General features: G+C 53.2%; 3 protein-coding genes across 4 annotated transcripts in view; 1 reads left to right on the top strand and 2 right to left on the bottom strand.

The window, feature by feature from the left end:
* Positions 1–6,170, bottom strand: part of FDPS (farnesyl diphosphate synthase) — a 28,067-nt gene extending 21,897 nt beyond the window's left edge. The window contains exon 1 of the mRNA XM_079926847.1: positions 6,152–6,170. The gene's annotated coding sequence lies outside the window, so the exon portion shown is untranslated. The remainder of the gene's footprint in view (positions 1–6,151) is intronic.
* PKLR (pyruvate kinase L/R) lies at positions 1,880–9,518 on the top strand (the record flags this gene model as incomplete). The annotated part of the gene is made up of 11 exons (XM_079926833.1): positions 1,880–1,979; positions 2,992–3,174; positions 5,353–5,444; positions 5,542–5,673; positions 5,823–6,009; positions 6,358–6,628; positions 6,751–6,901; positions 7,208–7,360; positions 7,455–7,621; positions 8,308–8,489; positions 9,122–9,518. 11 exons carry the CDS (start codon positions 1,880–1,882, stop codon positions 9,226–9,228), a joined length of 1,725 nt encoding a protein of 574 aa, XP_079782959.1. The 3' UTR covers positions 9,229–9,518.
* Positions 9,519–11,286: 1,768 nt separating this feature from the next.
* On the bottom strand, positions 11,287–20,378 carry HCN3 (hyperpolarization activated cyclic nucleotide gated potassium channel 3; the record flags this gene model as incomplete). Of its 2 annotated transcripts, XM_079941546.1 has the most annotated exons (8): positions 19,909–20,378; positions 16,472–16,901; positions 15,364–15,525; positions 14,726–14,944; positions 14,187–14,333; positions 13,525–13,765; positions 12,478–12,642; positions 11,287–11,993 (listed from the first exon to the last, which is right to left on the bottom strand). In XM_079941546.1, the coding sequence occupies exons 1-8, from the start codon at positions 20,196–20,198 to the stop codon at positions 11,287–11,289; spliced, it is 2,361 nt and encodes a 786-aa protein (XP_079797672.1). In that variant the 5' UTR covers positions 20,199–20,378. The 2 variants fall into 2 exon arrangements, with proteins under 2 accessions (XP_079797672.1, XP_079797673.1); XM_079941547.1 differs by lacking the exon at positions 14,726–14,944.
* Between the last annotated feature and the right edge of the window lie 2,103 nt (positions 20,379–22,481).

Below are 22,481 nucleotides of genomic sequence, written 5' to 3'. Positions count from 1 at the left end.
TGAACTAACATGTCAAACTTAAACCTGTCTAAAACAGAAACTTGGAATGTTTTCCCCTGCCAACCTCTTTCTTCCCTAGTCTTAGTGAGCGGCACGACTATCTGCGCAACTGCTCAAACCAGACACCGCAGTGCCATCCTTTAGGGATGAAAGCCTCCTGCTCCCTCTCTCCACATCTCTCCATCATTCCATCCTGTCTGCTTTTCTCCAAAATACATCTCAAATCTGTCTCCCTCTCTCCATTTCTACTGCCACTATGCTAGTCCTCCCACCTAGATTACTACTAAAAGCCCTGACTGGTCTCGCTACACCTGCTGTCTGGTCTCCCCCACCCAGCTAAAGGGCTCTAAAGCATCACTTGGGTGTCACTTCCCTGGGTCAGCCCACTGCCCTCCAAGGCCCTGCTTCGGTCCCCAGTTTCACCAGGGACCACACCCCTCTACCCCAGGCTCACGGCTTCACTGCAGCTTGCCCTCTTTTTAGCACCAGGCTTTTTCCTTCCTTGGAGCCTTGGCATATATTATTTCCAACCCCTCAGAAAACTCTTTGCTCCAAATTGTCCCCACTGGTTCCTTCTCCTCCTTCAAATCTCAGCTTAAATACGATTACTTCAAAGAGGCCTTCCCCAACCACCTCATCTAAAATACATCCCCCGGGACTTCCCTGGTGGCGCAGCGGTTAAGAATCCGCCTGCCAATGCAGGGTACACAGGTTCGAGCCCTGGTCCAGGAAGATCCCACATGCCGCGGAGCAACTAAGCCCATGGCCCACAACTACTGAGCCTGCACTCTAGGACCCGCGAGCCACAGCTACTAAAGCCCGCGTGCCTAGAACCTGTGCTCTGCAACAAAGAGAAGCCACCGCAATGAGAAGCCCACGTACCGCAACGAAGAGTAGCCCCCGCTCACTGCAACTAGAGAAAGCCCACACACAGCAACGAAGACCCAATGCAGCCAAAAATAAATAAATAAAATAGAATACATTCCCCTCTCAGTACTTCGCCGGTGGTCCAGTGGTTAAGACTCTGTGCTCCCAATGCAGGGGGCCCGGGTTTGATCCCTGGTCAGGGAACTAGATCCCGCATGCCGCAACAAAGGTCCCTCATCCTGCAACAAAGATCCTGCATGCGCTAACTAAGACCCTGCGCAGGCAAATAAATAAATAGTTTTAAAAAAATACATCCCCCCCCTTCTCCTCATTGGCTTCTTTGTCCCAGCACCCTGATTCATTCCTTCATAGAACTTACAAAGCATGTAGTTATATATTTATTTGTTTGACACTTGTTTATAGTCTGTCTCCCCACCAAACTATAAATTCCATAGAAGGGTACAGGCTCTGTCTGTTTTGCTCACCACTGTATCTTCAGGACCTGGCACAGAGTAGGTGCTCAATAAATATTGCAGATGGTCAATGAGCAAATGGTAGCCAACGTGATAATGACAGTGATGCTATCAGAGCCCTTCCAGAGAATCCCACTACATGATCAAAATGCTCCCCATCCCCTTTCTTCAGCCTCCAGTTCCTACCCTAGATCCCCTGCTTCCTAGATTCATCTCGGACTAACTTCAGTAAAGTACAAAAAAAGGGACCATATCACTGGCAAAAAAAAAAAAAAAAAATCTCTCTTCAGGTTGATGACCGGACAGTGTGAATGGATTGAAAATTTATCAGGAAAAATGGATGAGAGAGGGGGGATGCCAGAATACAGGGGCAGACAGCCAGCAGGTCTGGGGGAGGGACTCTGTGTGGGGACAGGGGTGGCCTATTGGGTGTGCCCCTTTTCTTTTCTCTGGTGCCCTTTGATAAGACCAGCAGTTTTGTTATCCTCTCCCCCTCTCTCTCCACAGTCCGGGCAGCCCCACCTCCACATTTTGGAAGCATGTCAGTGCAGGACAACATGCGACCCATGTGGCTTTGGTCATGGATCTCTAAGTCCCAAAGGGATTTAGCAAAGTCCATCCTGGTTGGGGCTCCAGGAGGTAAGAAGGGGCCGCAGATGCCATTGAAGAGAAGGGGAAAACGAGGGTAGAAATCAGGAGTGGGGTGGGGATGTACAAACGATCCATATCTGCTGCTGGCTACGAGGTATTTGGGGAGGATCTGTGTTCATCGGAGTCTCCTCTGTGTTAATTTATGGACCCTGGTCTGGGCTTCTTCTCCCAGCTTCTCACAGCATGGGAGCCACGGGGTATTCTCGTGGTTCCTGGACTCTGGCCCCTGGTGCACAGGGCTTCCAGTGACAAGGGAGACACTGGTGACACTTTAACCAGAATGCAGAACTGATTCCCAGCCCAGCTGGGCCTCAAGCCTCTGACAGCCTGACAGCGTGGATCAGACCCCCAGAGATAGACAGGCGTGCAGTGGCATGGAGGGTGCGGCTGGCGGTGGGGCTCCTCTTCCTCTGGGCTGGGCTGGGTCAAGCTACTGGGACCTCAGGACCTGGAGTAGCACTGAAGGGGCTGAGGAAACTCAGAGGAGGGGGTGGGAGGCCAGCCACTTGCCCAGCGTTGTAAGGAAGAATACAGGGACTTTAGGAGAGGGAACTGGGTGATTCTCGGCCTGGAAATGAGGGGCCACTGTGAACTAGATATCAAGGGGTTGCTGAGGCTGAGAAAAGTCAGCAGCTAAAGGGCAAGAAGTTGGGGGTTGTGAGGGATCAAATAGCTGGGTGATCAAGAACTTGAGCCTGGAGTTAGTCAGACCTGGATGCGAATCCCATCTCTGTTAGTTAGAACTGTACGACCTTGGGCAATTTATTTAACCTTTCTCGGCCTCTGTTTCCTTACCTATAAAATGGGGATAATTACAGAGCATTTAACAGTACCTGCTTCCTAGCACCCTTGAGACTAAACAAGATAATGTATGCATAATGCCCAGCTCATAAGAAGACTCAACGAAAACTGGAGAACTGAGGGCAGGAATAGAGACTGTGCTGAGATGAAAGGATGGGGAGGAGAAGCAGGTGCCCACGTAGCCCCCCTTCTACTGCAGGACCAGCGGGGTACCTGCGGCGGGCTAGCGTGGCCCAGCTGACCCAGGAGCTGGGCACTTCCTTCTTCCAGCAGCAGCAGCTGCCAGCTGCCATGGCAGACACCTTCCTGGAACACCTCTGCTTGCTGGACATCGACTCCGAGCCTGTGGCCGCTCGTAGTACCAGCATCATTGCCACCATTGGTAAGCACCCTCTATCTGCTCCTGCAGCATCCCAGGGCCTCTTGGGTGTTTCTCAAGGTGCTTCCTCATCTTTTGTGTCCTTTGAGACTTCTCCCTGTTTGACTGAGGTCATTCGTTCAACAAATATTTGTTGAGCGCTTGGTAGACAAGCTTCTGGGTCCTGGGAGTAGATCAGTGAAACGAAATAAACAGACAAAGATCCCTACCCTTGCGGAGCTGACAATCTAGCTGGTGGGACAATAATTAATAAACATAATAAATTATTTTTAAAAATAAGGGAATTCTTTAGTATGTTAGAAACTGATAAGTACTATGGAAAACAAAAAAAAAAAAAGAAAAGAAAAATCAAGGATGGTAAGGGGCATCAGGATACAAGGGCAGGAGGGAGGTTGCAGTCCTAATAGAGAGTCAGGGTAGCCATTGTTGAGAAAATTAGACCTGAGCAAAGACTTGAGGGAGATGAGAAAATGAGCCATGCAGATGTCTGGGGGAAGAGATTTCTAGGCAAAGGGAAGAGTCAACACCAAGGCCCTAAGTCAAGGAGGCTGGAAACCGTCAAGGGGAAGAGTAACAGAAATGAAGAGGTTGGGGGAAAGGGAAGGTCATGTAGGGCTTTTCAGGCCATTTTCAGAACCTAAGTTGAGTTTTCCTCCAAGTATGATGGGAAACTACTGCAGAGTTTTGAGCAGGGGAATGACATGCCCTTACTTATGTCTTAACAGAACCACCCTGGCTGCAATATTTGAAAATAGATTGGGGGTGGGGGCGAGGGCAGAAGCTGCTGCTACAGTATTTCTGGTTTAGAACAGGTGGTGGCAGAGGAGCTCGTGAGAAGTGATCAGATTCTGAATGTATTTTGAAGGTAGAGCCAACAGAATATGATGGATTGGATATGGGGTGGGGGTGAGGGTGAGAAAGGAGTCAAAGATTACTCCCAGGTTTTTGACGTGAGGGACTAGAAGACGGCATTATCAACTGAGCAGGAAAGGCTGTGGTGGAAAGGTTTAGGGGGGAGGAGATCAGTTCAGTTTGAGAAGCATATTAGACATGCAAGTGTGGTACAGAGTAGGCAATCAGATACACAACTCTGGGTTTGGGAAAGGGGTCTGAACTGGAGACATAAATTTGGGAGCTGTCGGCATATTAATGGTATTTAAAGCCATGAGACTAGTTGAGACCACCAAGGAAGTGAAGGTAAAAGGAGCATCTAATGTTAAGGGGGGTAAAGAGCAAGAGAGGCTGAGAAGGAGCAGCCAGTGAGGTAGCAGTAAACCAAGAGAGGGTGGTGTCCTGGAGGCCAAGAGAAGAAGGGACATCAAGGATGTGTGTCAAATGCTGCTGATGGACCAGCTAAGATGAGGACTGAGAACTGACCATTAGATTTAGTAGCAACACAGAGGTTTTTGGTGACCTTAACAAGAACAGATGTAGTGGACAGTGGGCATAAGGAGAACAGGGGGAGGGGAATTGGAGGCAGCAAGTACAGAGATAACTCTTGCGGTGAATTTTGCTGCGAAGGTGAGCAAAGGAATAGGGCTGTAGCTAGAGGGGGAACGGGAGTTAGGAGTTTTTTTTTTTTTTTTTTTGGATAAAAAATAACAGCAAGTTTACATGTTGATGGGAATGACCTAACAAAAAAGGGAAACTGATGACACAGAGGACTGGGGAATGGCTGAATCCGTTTTTGAGCAGGTGAGAAGGAGACCCAGTGCACAAGTGGAAGAACTGGCTTTAGGGAGGGACTGGAGAGGTTGGTCAACTGGGTCTCAGTTACACAGCCGTCCTATCAGCAGAGCAGGGATGGGATAGAACTCGACTCTCCTCAGTCCAATATGAGGCCTCTCAGCTCTAAAGCCTGGTACCCCAAATACCCTCACCTGGCACCCACCCCCTTCTCCTACACTGGGGTTACCCCCACACCGCAACACTTAACATCACTGCCAACACAGTTACCTCAGGCCTGGCTGAGCCCACCTTTCTAGGGCCTCACAGTGCAAGGAGGCTTGTGTTAGCTGGAGAGGGGAAGGGAGTTTCTGACCTTCCAGCAGGGGCGGCGTCAGGGAACAAAGGTCAGGTAACAGTACTTCTGTGGCCTGGGGCAGCTCTGAGGGTGGTGATGGGTTCACCTGTCTCTCAGGTTTGGGGAGAAAGTTGTCTGAGTGGAATCTCTGGTTCCAGGGCCGGCATCTCGCTCCGTGGAGCGCCTCAAGGAGATGATCAGGGCCGGGATGAACATTGCGAGACTCAACTTCTCCCACGGCTCCCATGAGGTTCAGGGCGGGGCCGCGGGGAGGCGGGCGGGGCTAGAGGATGCCCCAGGGTCCCGGCCACCTTCCCCTGAAATCCTCCCTCTGTTCCCATCCCCAGTACCATGCTGAATCCATCGCCAACGTCCGGGAGGCGGTGGAGAGCATTGCGACTTCCCCGCTCAGCTACCGACCCGTGGCCATCGCTCTGGACACCAAGGGACCGGAGATACGCACTGGGATCCTGCAGGGGGTGAGAGGCGACCTGCGACCAGCCCTGTCTTGGGGACCGGGAAGGGGGCCGTGCGCTGCGGAGGCAGTTGCCCGTAGGGCGGAGCATGGGGAGGGGCCGGCCCCCACCGAGGCAGGCAGAACTCAGTCCTCCTCTGGCCTCGCCCCTAGGGCCCTGAGTCGGAAGTGGAGCTAGTGAAGGGCTCCCAGGTGCTAGTGACTGTGGACCCTGCGTTCCGGACGCGGGGGGACGCGAACACCGTGTGGGTGGACTACGCCAATATTGTCCAGGTCGTGCCGGTGGGGGGCCGCATCTACATTGACGACGGGCTCATCTCCCTAGAGGTCACGAAAATCGGTGCGGACGCGCCTCCCGCCCTGGCCCTACGCAATGCGCGCACTCTCTTCCTTTTGGCTCCCGCACTCGCCCTTCACACCCACTACACCTTCCCCTGGCCACCCGTCCTGCGAGCCCTCGGCATCCAGACTCCTGGGCTCACCCTGGGTTGGGGCTGGACTGGCGGGTTAGTAGTTTCTTCCACAGGAGTCCGCCCTGTGCCTATTCGGTGCAGAGCCCAGGCCGAGGACCAAGAGATGAATACGACATGGTTCCGCTCTCTTGGGGGTCCAATCCTCGTGTTCCCGCTGCCCTGACTAAGCCCCCGGCCTCACCCCTGACCTTAGCTGACTCTTTCCATGCCTGTAGGTCCAGAGGGGCTGGAGACCCACGTGGAGAACGGCGGTGTCCTGGGCAGCCGGAAGGGCGTGAACTTGCCGGGGGCCCAGGTGGACCTGCCCGGACTGTCCGAGCAAGATGTCCAGGACCTGCGCTTCGGGGTGGAGCATGGCGTGGACATCGTCTTTGCCTCCTTTGTGCGGAGAGCCAGCGACGTTGCTGCCGTCCGGGCTGCTCTGGGGCCGGAAGGACAGGGCATCAAGATCATTAGCAAAATCGAGAACCACGAAGGCGTGAAGAAGTGAGCCTTGGTCTTTGTTCCCATCAGGCCCTACCCATCCCCATCGCCCCTCCCCTTCTCCTGCCTGCCTGTCCCTGGCATCTCCTGGCTCTTCCCCAGCCCTGACTCCCCCAACCGCCCAGGTTTGATGAAATCCTGGAGGTGAGCGACGGCATTATGGTGGCACGGGGTGACCTGGGCATTGAGATCCCAGCCGAGAAGGTTTTCCTGGCTCAGAAGATGATGATTGGCCGTTGCAACTTGGCGGGAAAGCCCGTTGTCTGTGCTACACAGGTCTGGAATGAGCCCTGGGGGCAGGGCCCTCTGTGGGTCTGGGGACACCTGAAGGTGAATACCCACACCTTAGGTCTTTAGCACGTTTTGCTGTCCAGTGTTTGACCCTCAAACAACGAAGCTAGGAAGAGATACTGGGACCCCCATTTTCAGATGAGGAAACAGAATAGCCAGGATCACATAGTCTGTGAGTGTGACACTGGCTTTAGGGGCCCTCAGAGAGTGTGGGAGTCCGAGAAGTACTTCAGGGCAGGGTCCCCAGTCAGAGTATGACAAGTACAGCTCTGACATCCAGATGTCCCCCAGATGCTGGAAAGCATGATCACTAAGCCCCGGCCAACCCGGGCAGAGACGAGTGATGTGGCCAACGCCGTGCTGGATGGGGCAGACTGCATCATGCTGTCGGGGGAGACTGCCAAAGGCAACTTTCCTGTGGAGGCTGTAAAGATGCAGCATGCGGTAGGAGCTCAGAATGCAAGGCAAACGGGCTGGAAAACCACATCCCTTCCAGGTCCCAATAGCCTTGCCCAGCCTTACCCCCTGGTGCCCACAGATTGCCCGGGAGGCAGAGGCTGCCGTGTACCACCGGCAGCTCTTTGAGGAGCTGCGCCGGGCGGCACCACTGAGCCGGGATCCCACCGAGGTCACCGCTATTGGCGCTGTGGAGGCTGCCTTCAAGTGCTGTGCTGCTGCCATCATCGTGCTGACCACAACTGGCCGGTGAGGGGGACACTGGGAACGCCAAGACAGGGCTTTGGGCCAAGGGCGGGCTGGGATGGGCCCCAGGCTTGGGTTTTGTCTCATCATCAGAGGAGAGGCAGCTGTGGGAGCTGGAGGCCTAGAGAGGCAGATCTTGAAGCACACCAGGAATTGTACCTGCGAACCCCAGGGGTTTGGAAGGGTAAGGTGGCATCACTGGATGCGTTGGCTTGCAGGCCGTTTAGGCTCCTAGGGCTCAGAGGCAGGTCCTCTGCATTCAGCCCACAAAGCCTTACAAGGCTGGGGTGTTGCAGAAGGACCCAGAAGGTCTGAGTTCAAGTCTTTGCCTGTGATACCTTGGGTAAGTCACCCAGGCTCTGTGAGCCTCCTCCATTTGTTCATGGGGTTGTGAGGATTAACAAGAGACATTTGTAAGTTAAGTACTATATAAAGGTGCATTCCCAGAAGGGTTTTCTGTTTTTCAAAGCAGTTTCTCCTTATCTCATTTGATATTTTTTAAAATCATCTCATATCCTCCTTGTGTGGTAAGAAAGGCGGGTATTCTTATACCCACTTTACAGGTGAGAAAACTAAGGCCCAGCAAAATATGATGACTTACCTAGGGTCACACTGCTTATTGCTGGCACCTGGAACCAGAACCCAACACTCTTTCACTCTTCTGGGCTGACCTTGTCTGCCTCCTTCAGCTCAGCCCAGCTTCTGTCTCGGTACCGACCTCGGGCAGCAGTCATTGCTGTCACCCGCTCTGCCCAGGCTGCCCGCCAGGCCCACCTGTGCCGAGGAGTCTTCCCTGTGCTCTACCGTGAACCTCCAGAGGCCATCTGGGCAGACGATGTGGATCGCCGAGTCCAATTTGGCATTGAAAGTGGTGAGCCACCTAAACTCCTTCCCCATCCACCCCTGGATTTGTATCATGAGTCCTCCAAACCCACGCCCCACACCCACCCAAAAGGGCCTCGCCTGTCTCCTCTGGTCCCAGATTTTCTCTGTGAGATTCACTAAGACTGAGATATTTGGGCTTCCAGGGGTGGGGGGAACGTGCTGAGGGAGGAGGGCAGAGGGAGAGAGGTCAGGGGTCAGGGCCGTCCCTAAGAAGTCGGCTCAGCTGCTGCCTGCACCAGATGGCTAGAGCCAGGCCTGACCCAAGGAGCAAGAGGTGAAAAGAGAAAGGGGAACCCAGTCCCCTGCAGCTGCAACTAAAATCTAATTGACAATTGGCTATGCTCATACCCCACCTCTTCCTATCAGCATAGCAATACAGGTAGACAGACTTGCTACTTGGCAACATGCCACCCCACGGGCATATGTGCAGCTCTGATATACTACAGTGGTCACATTCCTGCGGTGCCACCTGTGGGACACACTGTACAGTTTGCCTCAGGCCCCTCACTACCTACCTAGTGGGCTTGAAGAGGCGAAGGATGGTAGCCCGTTCTCATTACAGGGCTGGCCTGGGTTCCTCAATGGCTGATTAGCATCTTCTCCCCTTCCTCCTCCCAGGAAAGCTCCGTGGCTTCCTCCGTTTTGGGGACCTGGTGATTGTGGTGACAGGCTGGCGACCGGGCTCCGGCTATACCAACATTATGCGGGTGCTGAGTGTAACCTGAGGTGCCCCTCCTCCTCTGACCGAGCCAGCTCTGGACCCGTCCCTCCTTTCTGCTCCCTCCTACTGCCCCACCTCTAAGTCTTCTCTACTCCCAATCCTCCCTACCCTAGGCCACATCTGCCATCCAGGGTGCCCCCTCCCCCTCTCCATTTCGCACAGGCCTTGAAAGTCTGTATCCAATTAAGCCCTGGCCATCCAACAGCACCAATGGTACATTCCCTGCATCTGATACTCTTAACTGGTCCCTAAAATACTCTGAGCCTTTAATCCAGTTTAACTGATTAATTCTATTCCCCTAGTCTTCCCGTACCTGGGGGCAGAGGTGAGGGGAACAGGACAATCATGTCCACAGTCTGCACAAAATCTCTATTTAAAAAATATTTCACATCCATGCAGTTTTACATTTTCTTATGTGGCCCTCATGATAATCTGGGCATCCCCCGAGGAGAGTGCCACCTCTTTCTTCATTGTCACTGTCAGTGATATCAAAGCACCACCCTTTTGGGGAAGCTAGGGTAGATGGAAGGCGGGGAGCCCCGAGAGCCAGGCAGGCTCATCCCGTCACTGTCTCTACCACCTCTAGGCTTGCAGGCCGCTCCCTACCTGCTCTCATACCCACCTCATGCCTTGCTGGGTCAGGTGTCCTGCTACCTCCTCCTGTACCCCAGAATGCCCACTTTGTCCCCACACACAAGCCAGGAGCCAAAACAAGTGTCTCTATTTTCTTTTTAAACCCAGGTGTTTGGAAGCAATATAAAACCTCTCCCACACACCCAGAACCCCAGAACTGCCCACCCAGGAGAAAAGGAGATTTAGGGTCCTGGCCCCTCATTCTCTGATGCTGTAGAGTAGGTGTGGGGACAGAGGGGTGGGATAGGGGGCTTCTCTTGTCCCTGAGAAGGCAGAGGTACTGGCTAGCCTGCCCTTCCCCAGGCTTGGTTACCTCGGGCCCTCCCCTTACTCCTGCACCAGCAGCAAACTCAGTAGAAAGGAAAAAAAGCCTAAAAATAAGAACAGTCCTCCTCTCCCTCTCAGGTGGCCTTCCTGCTCCTACCTAGTTAGGGAGAGGGCTCAAGTATTGCCACTGACGGGAGTTGCGCAAGGACCACAAGAGCCGGCATGGAGGGGCTCTGCCCATTCCTGTCTCCCTACCAGGAGGGGATGGGAGAGATGGATAAATGAATGGACAAATAAAATGAATTGATAATAAATAAAACTAGCAAATGAGTGAATAAATACAATTATTAAATGATTGAATAAATAAGGAAGGGAGCAAGGAAAGAAAAAATTCCATCTAAGGATTCACTTGCCCCCAACCTGGGGGGAATCTACGCTGGCACACTAAATAAGGGGGTGTCAACAATCCCTTAGCTTCAAGGGGGTTGTCCCTGGGACAGGGGCATAGGGAGGAGGTGGCTCTCAGTTTACAAAAAGGCAGTTCTATCACAGAGACAGAGAGTGCAAGGAACTTGTCAGGAGATGTGTGTTCCCACTCAGGGGGTACAGACAGGGAGGGTCCACGCATGGCAGTAAAGCTGGATGCCCACACCAGGGACCCAAGACATTTGTTGACAGCAGCGGGGGGACAGGTAATTGGCAGTGCCCAGCTATGCTAGCGGACAGGAAGATAACCATGCCAGGCAGAACCTGCAAGGTCATGGGCAGGAAAACAGAGACATCTAGTTACTTGGCAGTGATGGTGGTGGCAAGTACTTGTGCTTAGTAAGATGGGATCATGGGCCCAGGCCTGCACCTGGCAGGACCATGGCTAGGGGAATACCCTCATCAGAGGGCTTGGAGTCACTTCTACTTGGCAGTGGAGACATACAGCGTCTGGTACAGTGCCTTGAACATGGTAGGCGCTAAGTATCTTTGATGAATGGGTGAATGGATTAGGAGGATGTCAGGTTGCAAGGCGCCTGAGCTGAGAACAGAGACCATCTTCTTGGTACTAAGGGGAGATACTCCCATAGAGCAGTGTTTCAGGTCCCCTTGGTGTCCCCAAGAGGCGTCTGCCCTCTGGCACATGCTATGGCACCCAAGAGCTTACCCAAAGGTTTCACATGTTGGAAGAGAGTTGGGGGCCCCGGGGAGTGGCTGGCTCAGGCACTGATGGCCTGGGGGGCTGGGCTGTCCCTGGAGGCTTAGCCAGGAGCCCTGAGGGGGGCAGGCGTTCACCTCCTGAGCCCTTACACCCAGGAGAGCCATCACCTGCTGCCCGCTGAGGCAGAGAGGGCTGGGAGGCTGAGAGTGGGCGGCCCCGAGGTCCTAGTCGCCGTCCACCTCCTCCTGGGGGAGGCCCCAGCAGTGACACCTGGGAGCGCCCAGCCCGGGATAGGCTGGCATGGAGGGTTCGGGCAGGTGGGGCCGGCAGGCGGGAAGTGGATGCCCAGGGTCCCCGGGCCAGCAGAGGGCCGGCTCGGACAGGGACAAGTGGGGAGGCTGGGGAGCCTGCTCCTGCTGATCTTCGAGCAGAGCGAGCAAGGAGGGTGACTGGAGAGTCAGGGGAGAGGGGGAGAGGGCCCCGCTGGTGCGTCAGGGCAATGGCCACATTGGAGGTCACGGCGGCTGCTTGCAGGGGTGCGTGCACTAGTGGCTCCCACAGCACCGGCTTTCCGCTGAGCCGAGCTCCTGTGCCTGGGGCCAGGCCCCGAACACCCCGAGCCATATCCCTGTCGTGTTGCACCAAGTGCTGCTCCATGATGCCCCCACTGCTGCCTGGACTTGGCTCAGAGCGCTTCCGCTGCAGTATGGAATTCTTCTTGCCTAGAAATTGTCCCGGGGGAAGGAGTTAAGGATAGGAAAGGAATCCAAGATGAAGGTTGGATATGAAAAGTATGAGGGTAACAAGATGGAGTCAAGGGGTGGTGGTGGGGTGAAGGTAGGGGATAGGGGTCAAGAGGATGGAGATGGAGTTGGGGGATGGAGATTGGGAGATGGGGGTTGGAGGAAGAGGGTCAGGGGATGAGTATGTATCACAGATGGTGAGGGTCAGGGACTGGTACTCAGGGAAGGAGGATTCAAGGCATGAGAACTTGGGGTGATATCTCCAAGGGTAGGAGATGCTGAATGGTAAGGACAGTGAGCCAGTGTTGAAAGCCCTATTGGGGCATTTGCTGGGACTAGGTTGGGCTGGGGTGTGATGCTGAGGCGCTGGAGCCTGGGCCCTGGACCGCTGGGGACTCCTTGCTATGGACAAGGGGTGAGGGCACAGCCTGGACCCAGAGCAGACAGGGTGGAAAGGCCTCACCAATGCGGCGCAGCCGATCCATGGCCACTGTCTCGAAGGCCCGGCGCATCATGGGGAACTCCTCGAGCACGGCGTTGAAATGGTCCACGCTGAGCGAGTAGAGGCGGCAGTAGGTGTCAGCACGCACACTGGCTGTGCGTCGGCCCCGAGTCAGCAGACAGATTTCTGGTGAAGTTGGGAGGAAGCCTTCAAAATCACTGTCCACAGAACTCCCTCTCACTGGGCCTGCAGCAGCTGACCCAGATTCCTCAGGCTCCTCCCCAGATGGGAGAAACTGACGATTACCCACCCACCCAGGGTCCCTAAATGCTCCAAGCATGGTCGCTCTCCAGACCTGCATAATTACTGTCCTTCTCATTCTGTCCAAATTAAAGATGATAACCAGGCAGCTCTTGCTGGCCCCCAGACTCCTAGTTACTCCACTCCACTTTAATTCCCAACCCACCTCCACTGCTTTAGCCCAAGGGGTAGGCCTGGGGCAGTGCCCTCTGTGTGCCCTCCCCTCCCACTCCTTTGAAGGAACACCAAGGGCAACCCAGAAGGAGAAAAGCAGTGCCAAAGGGCAAAGGGTAACACAATGGGGAGGTTGGAAGGTGGTGGGTGATTTGGGGACTGCGAGAATATATGAGCCTCAAATCACTTTGGGTAGCAGCTGGCAGAACTGCCCCCACTGCCACAGGCTGGGTCCCTGATTCATACCACCAAGGCATTCCACAAGGGAGCCACAGAGGTCAAGCCCCTGGGAAAGCACTGCTTTATTCCTATCTTTCTCTCATGGAAATCTCATGAGATCCTTGGATTTCACTGCTTAAGGGTTCTAAAAGGCCCACTGGCCCAGTAATTTTCAACCTGGCTATACATTGGAATCTCTTAAGAAGCTTTTAAAAATACAGAACTCCAGACCCCAGACCCAGAGATTCTGATTGAATAGGCCTGGGGAGGAGCTGCAACTCTCTGATCCTGCAGCATAGCCAGGTGAAGACCCTGATCCAGGGGAGCAGTTGCCCTCTGCTCCAGACCCCCCGACCCTCCCTGAGGCCTGCTGACCCCCAAAGTATGATCCATCAGTGAGGCGGGTGTCCCGGGCGCCACGTGCCAGCACACTGAGCAGCCCATGCTGGATGAAGTACATCTTCCTGCCCACGGAGCCCTCACGCACCACGAGGTCCCCCGGCTGGAAGACCTCAAAGCGTAGCTTGGTGAGCACGGCCGTGACGAAGCTGGGGTCGGCGTGGGCGAACAGTGGCATGTGGGCCACGAGGCCCCGGCAGGTGAAGTTAATGATCTCCTGGGCAGGGGAGGGGCCTGTCAGGCAGGCTGTGCCCCCTGCCCCGAGGTGCCCCCATCGAGCTCATCTGTCTCCAGAAGCCCCACCCCTGGGGCCATGATCTGCCAAAGGACGGGTATGCTTCAGTGGGCCTGGGACCATCTCTAAGCTCCTGCCTTCAGAGCTCTCCCATGAGCCTTCACAGGACCATCCCCCACAAAGAGAGACCCCTGCAGCCCTCCCCAGTATATTTCACCCCTATAAGAGCTTCAAGAAAGACCCTAGCCCCTAAAAGTCCTCCAAAGGCCTGACCTCCCATGGGGCCCTCTGTAGGCCCCACTCCCTGTAGGTGCACCTGCTGACCAATAGCCCCCACCCCAGATGGCATCCCAGAAGCCCAGGTCCTTGAAGAGCCTCCCTCCAGGGCCCCGCCCAGTCCCACCTCCCGAAGTGGTTCGCTCAGCTCTCCTAGGATGCTTTCCTCGTCAAACATCTTGCCCTGGTAGCGGTGCTCATAGTACTCATGGATGCGCTGCCGTGTGTCAGCTGGCAGCTTGTGGAAGGACATATACTGCTCCACCTGCTTGTACTGGAGAGCCAGCCGATGGCCAGCAGGCAAGAAAACACAGAGACAGATGTGGAGCCAGAACAGTGTGTGGGGAGCGGTGTGTGAAGGAAGGTCACAGACGTGGGCCAAACCCAGAGGGTTGAAACATGGAGGCAGAAGGGTATATAGATAATGGTGGATACAGGGAGGACACAGAGCACAATCACAAGAAAAGCCAGACATGGGCGGTGGGGGGGGGGGGGTCCAAGGACAGGTGCATTGGTCCAAACAAGGAAAAAGTACACACATGGCACAAATGGACATGGGGCAAGGCAGGACACAGAGATCCAACAAGGGCATGCGTCAGAATGGGCTCCAAGTTGAGCTACCCAGCCTCCAGCACCCCTCCCCTGCCTTCTCCTGCCCCTGCTGACCTTCTCCTGGTACTGACGCCGAGAAGAGTCCAGGGACTGGATGAGGGCAGTGGCGTGGCCGATGAACATGGCGTAGCACGTGGCACCCACGATCATGCTGAGCATGGTGAGCCAGACGTCGGGCATGCCCACAGGTGCCTGCTGCCCGTAGCCAATGCAGAGCATGTGGCTCATGGCCTTGAACAGGGCGTGGGAATACTGGCGGCCCCACGAGTAGTTCTGGGGGGCAGAGCGTATTGCAGAGCTGGGCACAGACCCCTCAGAGCCTCATTCTCCTCCTGCCCCCTCTTCTCTTTCAGTTCTTCTGTCTGCCCCCTTCTACTTTAGACCTGCCTGCCAGGGGAGGAACTTAGGTTTGGTTCTGGGGGGCCTGAGACAGAAGGGGCCTCTTTTACAGCATGGGGGCTGCAGTTTCTGCCTAGGTTTCCTTCCCTGCCTGCTCCCTCCAACACACAGACACTTCTTCCGGGCCTCTTTCCTCTCACTCTCCTCTCACCTCCCCACCTCCTCTCTCCTGTCTTCTCTTTTGGCCATCTCTCCATCATCTCCCACCTCCTGCCCGCTTTGTTCATCCCTCCTGCTCAGGGAGAAGAGCCCTTGGAAGGCCCAGGAGGGGCTGAACTGTGGGGAGTTCTCACCACCATATGGTTGATGGAGACCCAGCAGTCGGGAGGGAAGTCCTGCAGCATGGGGACCAGGAACTGCAGACAGCCATCCCAGTGACATAGCAGCAGCATCATTCCGATGAGGTTGAAGATGCGAACCACAGCACTGGCCAGGTCATAGGTCATGTGAAAGATCTGAGGAGTCCGAGGAGGGGCTGCTGTGGACAGGAACCCCTCTCTGCCAGTACTTCTCCATTCCTGGCCTTGCAAATACTCTCTTTGAATTTCTCTCTAGTCCCGGCCCTCATGAATGTTAAAACTGTGGCTATTATTCACTTGTATAGAGCTTTACAGCGTATATAACTAATACAAAGGAGGTTGTATTACTACTCTCATCTTATAAAAAGGAAAATCGATGCCAATCATGTGCCCCAAGTCACACAGCAAGTGTCACAGCAGAGACTCAAAAAGGTCTGCTGCACAAGTTGCCCAAGTGTAGCCTGGGAAAGAGGAGAGAGGGCATTTCACAGTGTGATGTCCCCAGGGCATATATAACGATTAATGCCAGAAGTCCTCTTCCCCTCCAATAATAAAAATAATAATAGGTAATTTACTGAGAACTTACTATGTGCCAGGCACTGTTCTAGGTGCTTTACAGGTATTAACTTCTTTAATCCTTACAACCTTATCATATGTAAGTATATTTAACATTTTCATTTTATAGAAGGGGAAACCAAGTCTCATACAGTAAACAGTAAAACTGGGATCTGACCACAAGCAATGAGATTGCAGAGCCCACACTCTGAACACTAAAATCTGCTGCTGTCCTGAAGCTGAAACTCAAGCCTCTCCCACACTCTGCACTTCTTAACTCCTCTCCTACACCTTCCTCCCAGAGTCCAACTAACCCTCAAGTCTTTGTCCAGCAGTTGTGCTCCACCCTCCTGCACCACCACCTTCTCACCTTGAGGACCCATTCCCTGAACACTCATTCTGTCCCTGCTTCTCCTCTATCAACTTTGGAGACAGCCCTCCCTTGGAAGCCCCACCCATCTGCCCCACCCCATAAAGTTGCCAGGAGCCCCACCCATATCGCTGTCTGGAGTAGTCTGCAAGCCCCCTGCCCACCTCCCCACCCCACCTCCTCCCACTGGTGTATGTAGCGGATGAGGCGGGAAAGGCGGAGCAGCCGCAGCAGGCTGAGGATCTTGGTGAAACGCACGATGCGCAGGGCCCGAGCTGTTTTGTAGACCTCGGTGTCCAGTCGTGGCTCCAGCTCCACCACCAGGAAAATGTAATCCACAGGAATAGAGGAGATAAGATCAACCAGGAACCAGGTGCGCAGGTAGCGTGTGCGGATGGCCCGCGGTGCCAGCAGGATCTCAGCACCCTCCTCTACCACGATGCCTGTGCGGAAGTTGAGCACCAGATCCATCAGGAAGAAAGTGTCAGAGAGGACGTTGAAGACGATCCAAGGTGGAGAGTTCTCCTCCTTGAAGAAGGTGATGCCCACAGGTAGCACAATGAGGTTCCCCACCATCAGCAGGAGCATGATCAGGTCCCAGTAAAACCTAAGGTAGGGATGGGATGGGAAGTAAGACCACAGTGATATTTCACAATGATGGTCAGCCACCAGACTAAGGGTAGATAGTCTCTCAGACAAAAGTGGGCAAGGATACAGAACAACAGAATGACCATTCACAGCTAGTGGGAGTGTAAATTGGGACCACCATTTGGAAAAATAGTTTGGAATTATCTAGTAAAGTTAAACATTTGCATCCCCTGCAACCCAGCAATTCTATTCCTAGGTATACACACATTTAAGGGAAAAATGTGCTCCAGGAGATATATACAGGGATAACAGCATTAAATCTGGAAATAATCCAAATGTCCATCAGTAGAAAAATGTAGACAAATGAGATAAACACAATAGATAAATACACTATGATACACTCATACCCTGGAATATTATACAACTGTGAAATCACCCAACTGCAGTTACATTCCGCAGTACGAAGGAATCTCACAAATTAAATGTTGAGAAACAAAAGGATACACACTGTATGATTCCACACATACAAAATTCAAAAATGGGCCAAACTAAACTGCGTCATTTAGGGATTCAAGGAAAGTAGTAAAACTATAAAGAAAAGTAAGAAAATGAGTACCAAAAGTTAGAATAGTGGGTTTGGGAAAGCAATGTGAGAGCAGCAGGGAGCCTTCTGGGGTATCAGCAATGTAGTCTCTCTTGACCTAGATAGTTGTTACATGTGAGTTTGCTTTACAATTATTCTTTCATATATGTGTGTGTGTGTGTGTGTGTGTGTGTGTGTGTGTGTGTGTGTGTGTATCCTGCTATGTACTATACTATATATATCTACCTTATATATTCACTATATATATCTCTACTATATATATATCCCTACTAAATATATCCCTAATGTGCATATATATATTCTTTATATAGTAGTATATATGTAATATCCTTACTATATGTATATGATGTATGTCACTATTATTAAATATTCTTATTATTAAATATTTTTTAAGTTAACAAAAGGTAAATACCCTGTGCTGATCTCATAGGGTTGTTGAAAAAATATGCACTGAGACAACGGATGTGACTGTGCTGTACAAGCACTATTTGGATTATGACTCACCCACTCTTTATCCCCAGATTTCTGAAGAGGTTGCTGCTTTTCCCATCTCTAGCTCTCTGTCCATTCCTAGTCTAGGACTTCATGCCTTCCCTATCCCTCCCCAGCTTTCCCCACCCCATCTCTCCTCCCCAACACAGTTGGGCCCATAGTTTCTGTTTCTCTGCTGGGATCTGCTCATCTGTGTCCCAGGGTGGGGATGATCTGTCCTGCCTCCCAACTGAACTACCTTTTCAGGTATGCCCCTCCCTCCTCCACAGCACCTCAGACAGTGCTGCTGCACATACAGAGAAGCTCTATAGCAGATCCTGAGACAGCAAGGCTTGAAGCTCTGCACTCCTTTCCTCCCCTAACCTCCCTGTGCCCAGTGGGACTCTGGCTGAGCCCAGGCAAGGGTATGGGCAGGGGAGAGCCATACTGCTGTGGTGGAAGCTGTGAAAAGAAGAGGTCAGGAGGGAGTGAGGTGAAGCCTTCATTCAAAGAAGTTCATTAGACAATCTCAGGGTCCCAAGTATCTATGGTGGTTTCAATTCTAGGACACACCTAGATGCAGTATCAACCCAGGACCCAGTCCCTTCTGACTCTGACTGCAAAAATCAACCCTTTCAGCCCCAGAAAGAAGTTTGGTGGTCCCCAAGTCCAGGCCTCCAGGAAGCCCTTCAGACTGTGTGATTTCAATCAACAACAAATCCTGGATCCCCTCTTCTTCTCTTTCCTGGCCACTGGAGAAATCCTGTACTGTAAGCTGGGAGAGGAGAGGGAAAGAGGGTTTGCCTAGCCATAGAGCATCTTCACAGCCTGACTCACAGGCAGTCACAAGCCTGGCGTGTGATGCAGGAGAGAGGACAGAAGAGAAGCACAATAATAAGGGGGATACATGGCTTCTGGGGATACATCTGAGGGTGAAATGGGGGAGGGGAGGGAGAGTCACAGGAGACTAGAAAAGGTGCACTGGTAGGGTGAGAATGAGGCAGTAAAAAGGAGGGGAATGAAAGGAAAAATGAGAGAAAGAGGAACATTTAGGGAGTGTGTATGTCTGTGGAATAAGATGATGTCTATGTTTCCAATTGTGTTTCCAGGCCCCTGATTCACACCTCATCCGTTCTGCTCATTTAACTCCCCAGGTTAGGTGCTTTGCATGCATCCTTGCCACATCCAGAAGCTGTCCTTCATTTCCCCCAAGGACAGGGTTGCTCTCCTCCCCTAGCGACCTTGATGTAGAGGTACAGCCTGATGGGGACTATGGAATGGCCCCACCCCCACTCTTCGTTCCTTCGGTCTGGTAGTCACCTGGGCGGTGGTCATATGGGGGGTGGCCTTGCCCCTGTGTTGCTGTCTCAAATCGCTCTGCGTCCAGGCCCTACCCTGCCGAATGCCGCCTTCAGCACCAGGGACAGCGATCAGAACTACTGTCTGGACACTCCCTCCTCCCCTTCCGCAGCGTCCCTATTTTTTCTGGTCGCCTGCCCTGTTGAACTAGGCGGGTGCTGGGGGTGGGAATGGGGACAGTGGGAAATAGCGGGGCTTGGTTTCTCCCTCAGGCTGACCCAGAGCCTCGGAACATGACAAAATTCCCCAGATCCCCAGCAAGCAGGACAGGAGGAGAGAGCAGTCCCTAATTCCAGTATTCCCTGTGGTGCAGGTCGGGTACCGGGTTCCTGAAATGGGAAATCCAGGTCTCTGTTGTCCGCTTGTCCCTTCCGGCGCCCCCAGCATGAAAAGTCACCAAGGACCTCCGGCTGGTGATCCTTCACCCAAGAATTCTCGGGCTAGGTTGGGGGAAGTGACTCTGTCGGCCCAACAGGGGACCCCTGGGCCGGAAATGAAGTGTCCGTGGAGGGTGGGGCAGGCCCGGCCCCCCTGTCGCGGCCCGTGAGGGTGGGATCTGTGTCCCCCGCCCTCCCTGCCGGACCCCCAGTACCGGAAGTCGCTGTAGGGGTGGATGATCCAGGCCCCCGCTGACTTGACCCGCTCCTGCTCGATTTCCACTGCTTTGTGGCTGCCGAACACGCGAAGGGAGAACTTGTTGACCGTGGGCTGGAGCAGCGTCCCGAGCTGCCTCCTCTTGGGCTCGGGCCCGGTCCCGGGCCTGGACCCAGGAATCGGATCCGAGGCCGTGGTTGTAGACGCCGGGGCAGCAGGAGGCGCCCTCTCCAGCCCAGGGGTCGCCCCATCGCTGGCCCTAGTCGTCGGCCTCTGCTCCGCCTCCATGACGCCCGTTAGCTTACACGTTTGGCCTCCTAGACCCTGCCGCGGCCATTCGGGACCCCCGACCCCTCCCGGAGTCGGAGCGGGCGCAGCCCGGCTGACTCGGAGCGGAGGCGTAGTCGGCTGGGAACCGCCGGCGCGCGGAGAGGAGGGGGTGTGTGCGACAGACTCTCCCGCGGGCGGCGGGCGGGTTGCGATGCGCCCCCTGGCGAAAGCCGAGCGAAGGCTGGGCAGGGCGGGCGGAGGCGGGGCGGACCGAGAGCCATCCCGGGAGGGGGCGGGACCAATGTAACCTGTAACCCGAGGGACCCCCCCCCCAGGCGGGCGTGGCTTAGCCAATGGGGGCGGTCCTCCAAGTATAGGAAGAGAAGGAGGGGAAACGAAGCCAGTGCCACGGAGAGGGAATGGTCTAGAGTTGAAGGGCTTTTATCCCCTGAGTGCCAGGGAGGCGGAGCCGCCTGCGAGTGGCGGGTAAACCGGATGCTGGTTGTAGCTCGTGAGGCTAGGGAGGGCGAAGAATTGGGAACCAGTGGAAGAGATGGGGAATAGCTTTTAAGATTCTTCTTACCCACTCTCGCTTATGGACTTCCTGCGTTTCACTTTTTTTCTCTCAGCACTCTCCTAGGCATACTCCTTTCTTCTGACCTCCTCCATACTGCTCCCCCTCGTATTTCATTTCCGAACTCATCTGCCAGCCCTCACCAAAAGCAATTCTGCCAGTTACTGAGTGGACGCTGAGGATACAAGGATGAACACAAAGTCCTATCCATAAAGCCAGTGCTCCTCTATGCCCGCAGATGAGACAGGTAAATTACAGTGCTATGTGATGTAAAGGGCTATTTTGGGGGTTTTTTTGGCTGTGCTGCGCGGCTTGCGGGATCTTAGGTCCCCGACCAGGGATTGAATTGAAACCTGGGCCCTCGGCAGTGAAAGTGTAGAGTCCTAACCACTGGATCACCAGGGAATTCCCTGAAAGTTCTTAAATATCTCAAATTCTTCCCCTCATCTCCACTTCTTATTGTCACTGCCTTATTTAAAGCCCTCAGAATTTTTACACCTAGATTATTTCAGACGCCTCTAAACGGGTCTCTGAACTCTCTCAGGCCAATTATTTTTCCACAGTCTGTCAGAGTTACCTTCCTAAATCCAAATGTAGCTATATCACTTGCTTAATGTCCTTCAAACTTCCCCATCTTCTATAGGATTACAGTTAAATTCCTTAGAATGACATACAAGGCCCTGCAAAATTTGGACCTAGTTTCAACAACCTTTATTGTGATAGTCCCTCTGTTGAAAGCCAGGAGTCCAATTCTGTTTAAATGTTTTGTTTTGCTTTGTCTCCAGACCTTTGCAAATATATTCTCTGCCTGCTATCCTTCTCCTCCAATTCACTTTCCAACAGTTGGTTCAGATGTCTTCTCCTCTAGGAAACCTAAATAGAAACAAATTTATAACTCTACTTTCCCAAGCTAGGGTCTAGTCTACAGCTTTCTTAGTGACCAGGGCACTGCTGTTTATAACAGCTCTTGTCACACAGCTGCCAATATTTGTTTACAGGTCTTTCTCTTCCATTAGACCATCGGTCCCCAACCTTTATGGCACCAGGAACTGGTTTCTTAGAAGACAATTTTTCCACGGATGGGGGGTGGGGTGGGGGATGGTTCAGGTGGTAATGCGAGCGATGGGGGGATGGTTTAGGCAGTAGAGCGACGGGGAGCGATGGGGAGTGGCAGATGAAGCTTTGCTTGCTCCCCGCCTGCCGCTCACCTCCTGCCGTGTGGCCTGGTTTCTAACAGGCCACTGACAGAACAGGTCCATGGCCCCGAGGGTTGGGGACCCCTGCGTTAGACTGTGAAGCTGTGAAGAACAAAAGCCTTACGCCTGCCACAATGCTGGACACATAGTGAACACTTAGTAAATGCTTGTTGAATGAATAAGGGAAGTGTTCATGGAAGAGCAAGTGAACTACACTGCCCTCTTCACCCCTTAATTATTCTTCCTCTACTATTTTAGGAAACTTCCTAAACCATTTCTGGCCAACTGACGTAAGCTCCATCTGATTATCCACCATCCTGGCTTCCCTCAGATATTTTACTTGAATATAGTTATCCTCAGGTTATTTTTTTCATTTCCCTTATTATTTCTCAATTCCTTTTGTAGCGTCTCTAACTCTGCCCAGTTTGCCTCAAGGTCTCCTTCACTTTCCTCTTTTTTTTAATTCAGTAAATTTACACTTCTCATATATCATGTGTAAGTACGTAACATAAAGTTCTCAAAAAATTTCCC

The sequence above is a fragment of the Stenella coeruleoalba genome, assembly GCF_951394435.1.
Source record: "Stenella coeruleoalba genome assembly, chromosome: 1".
Lineage (NCBI taxonomy): Eukaryota > Metazoa > Chordata > Mammalia > Artiodactyla > Delphinidae > Stenella > Stenella coeruleoalba.
This window is presented reverse-complemented; position numbering and strand designations above follow the sequence as displayed.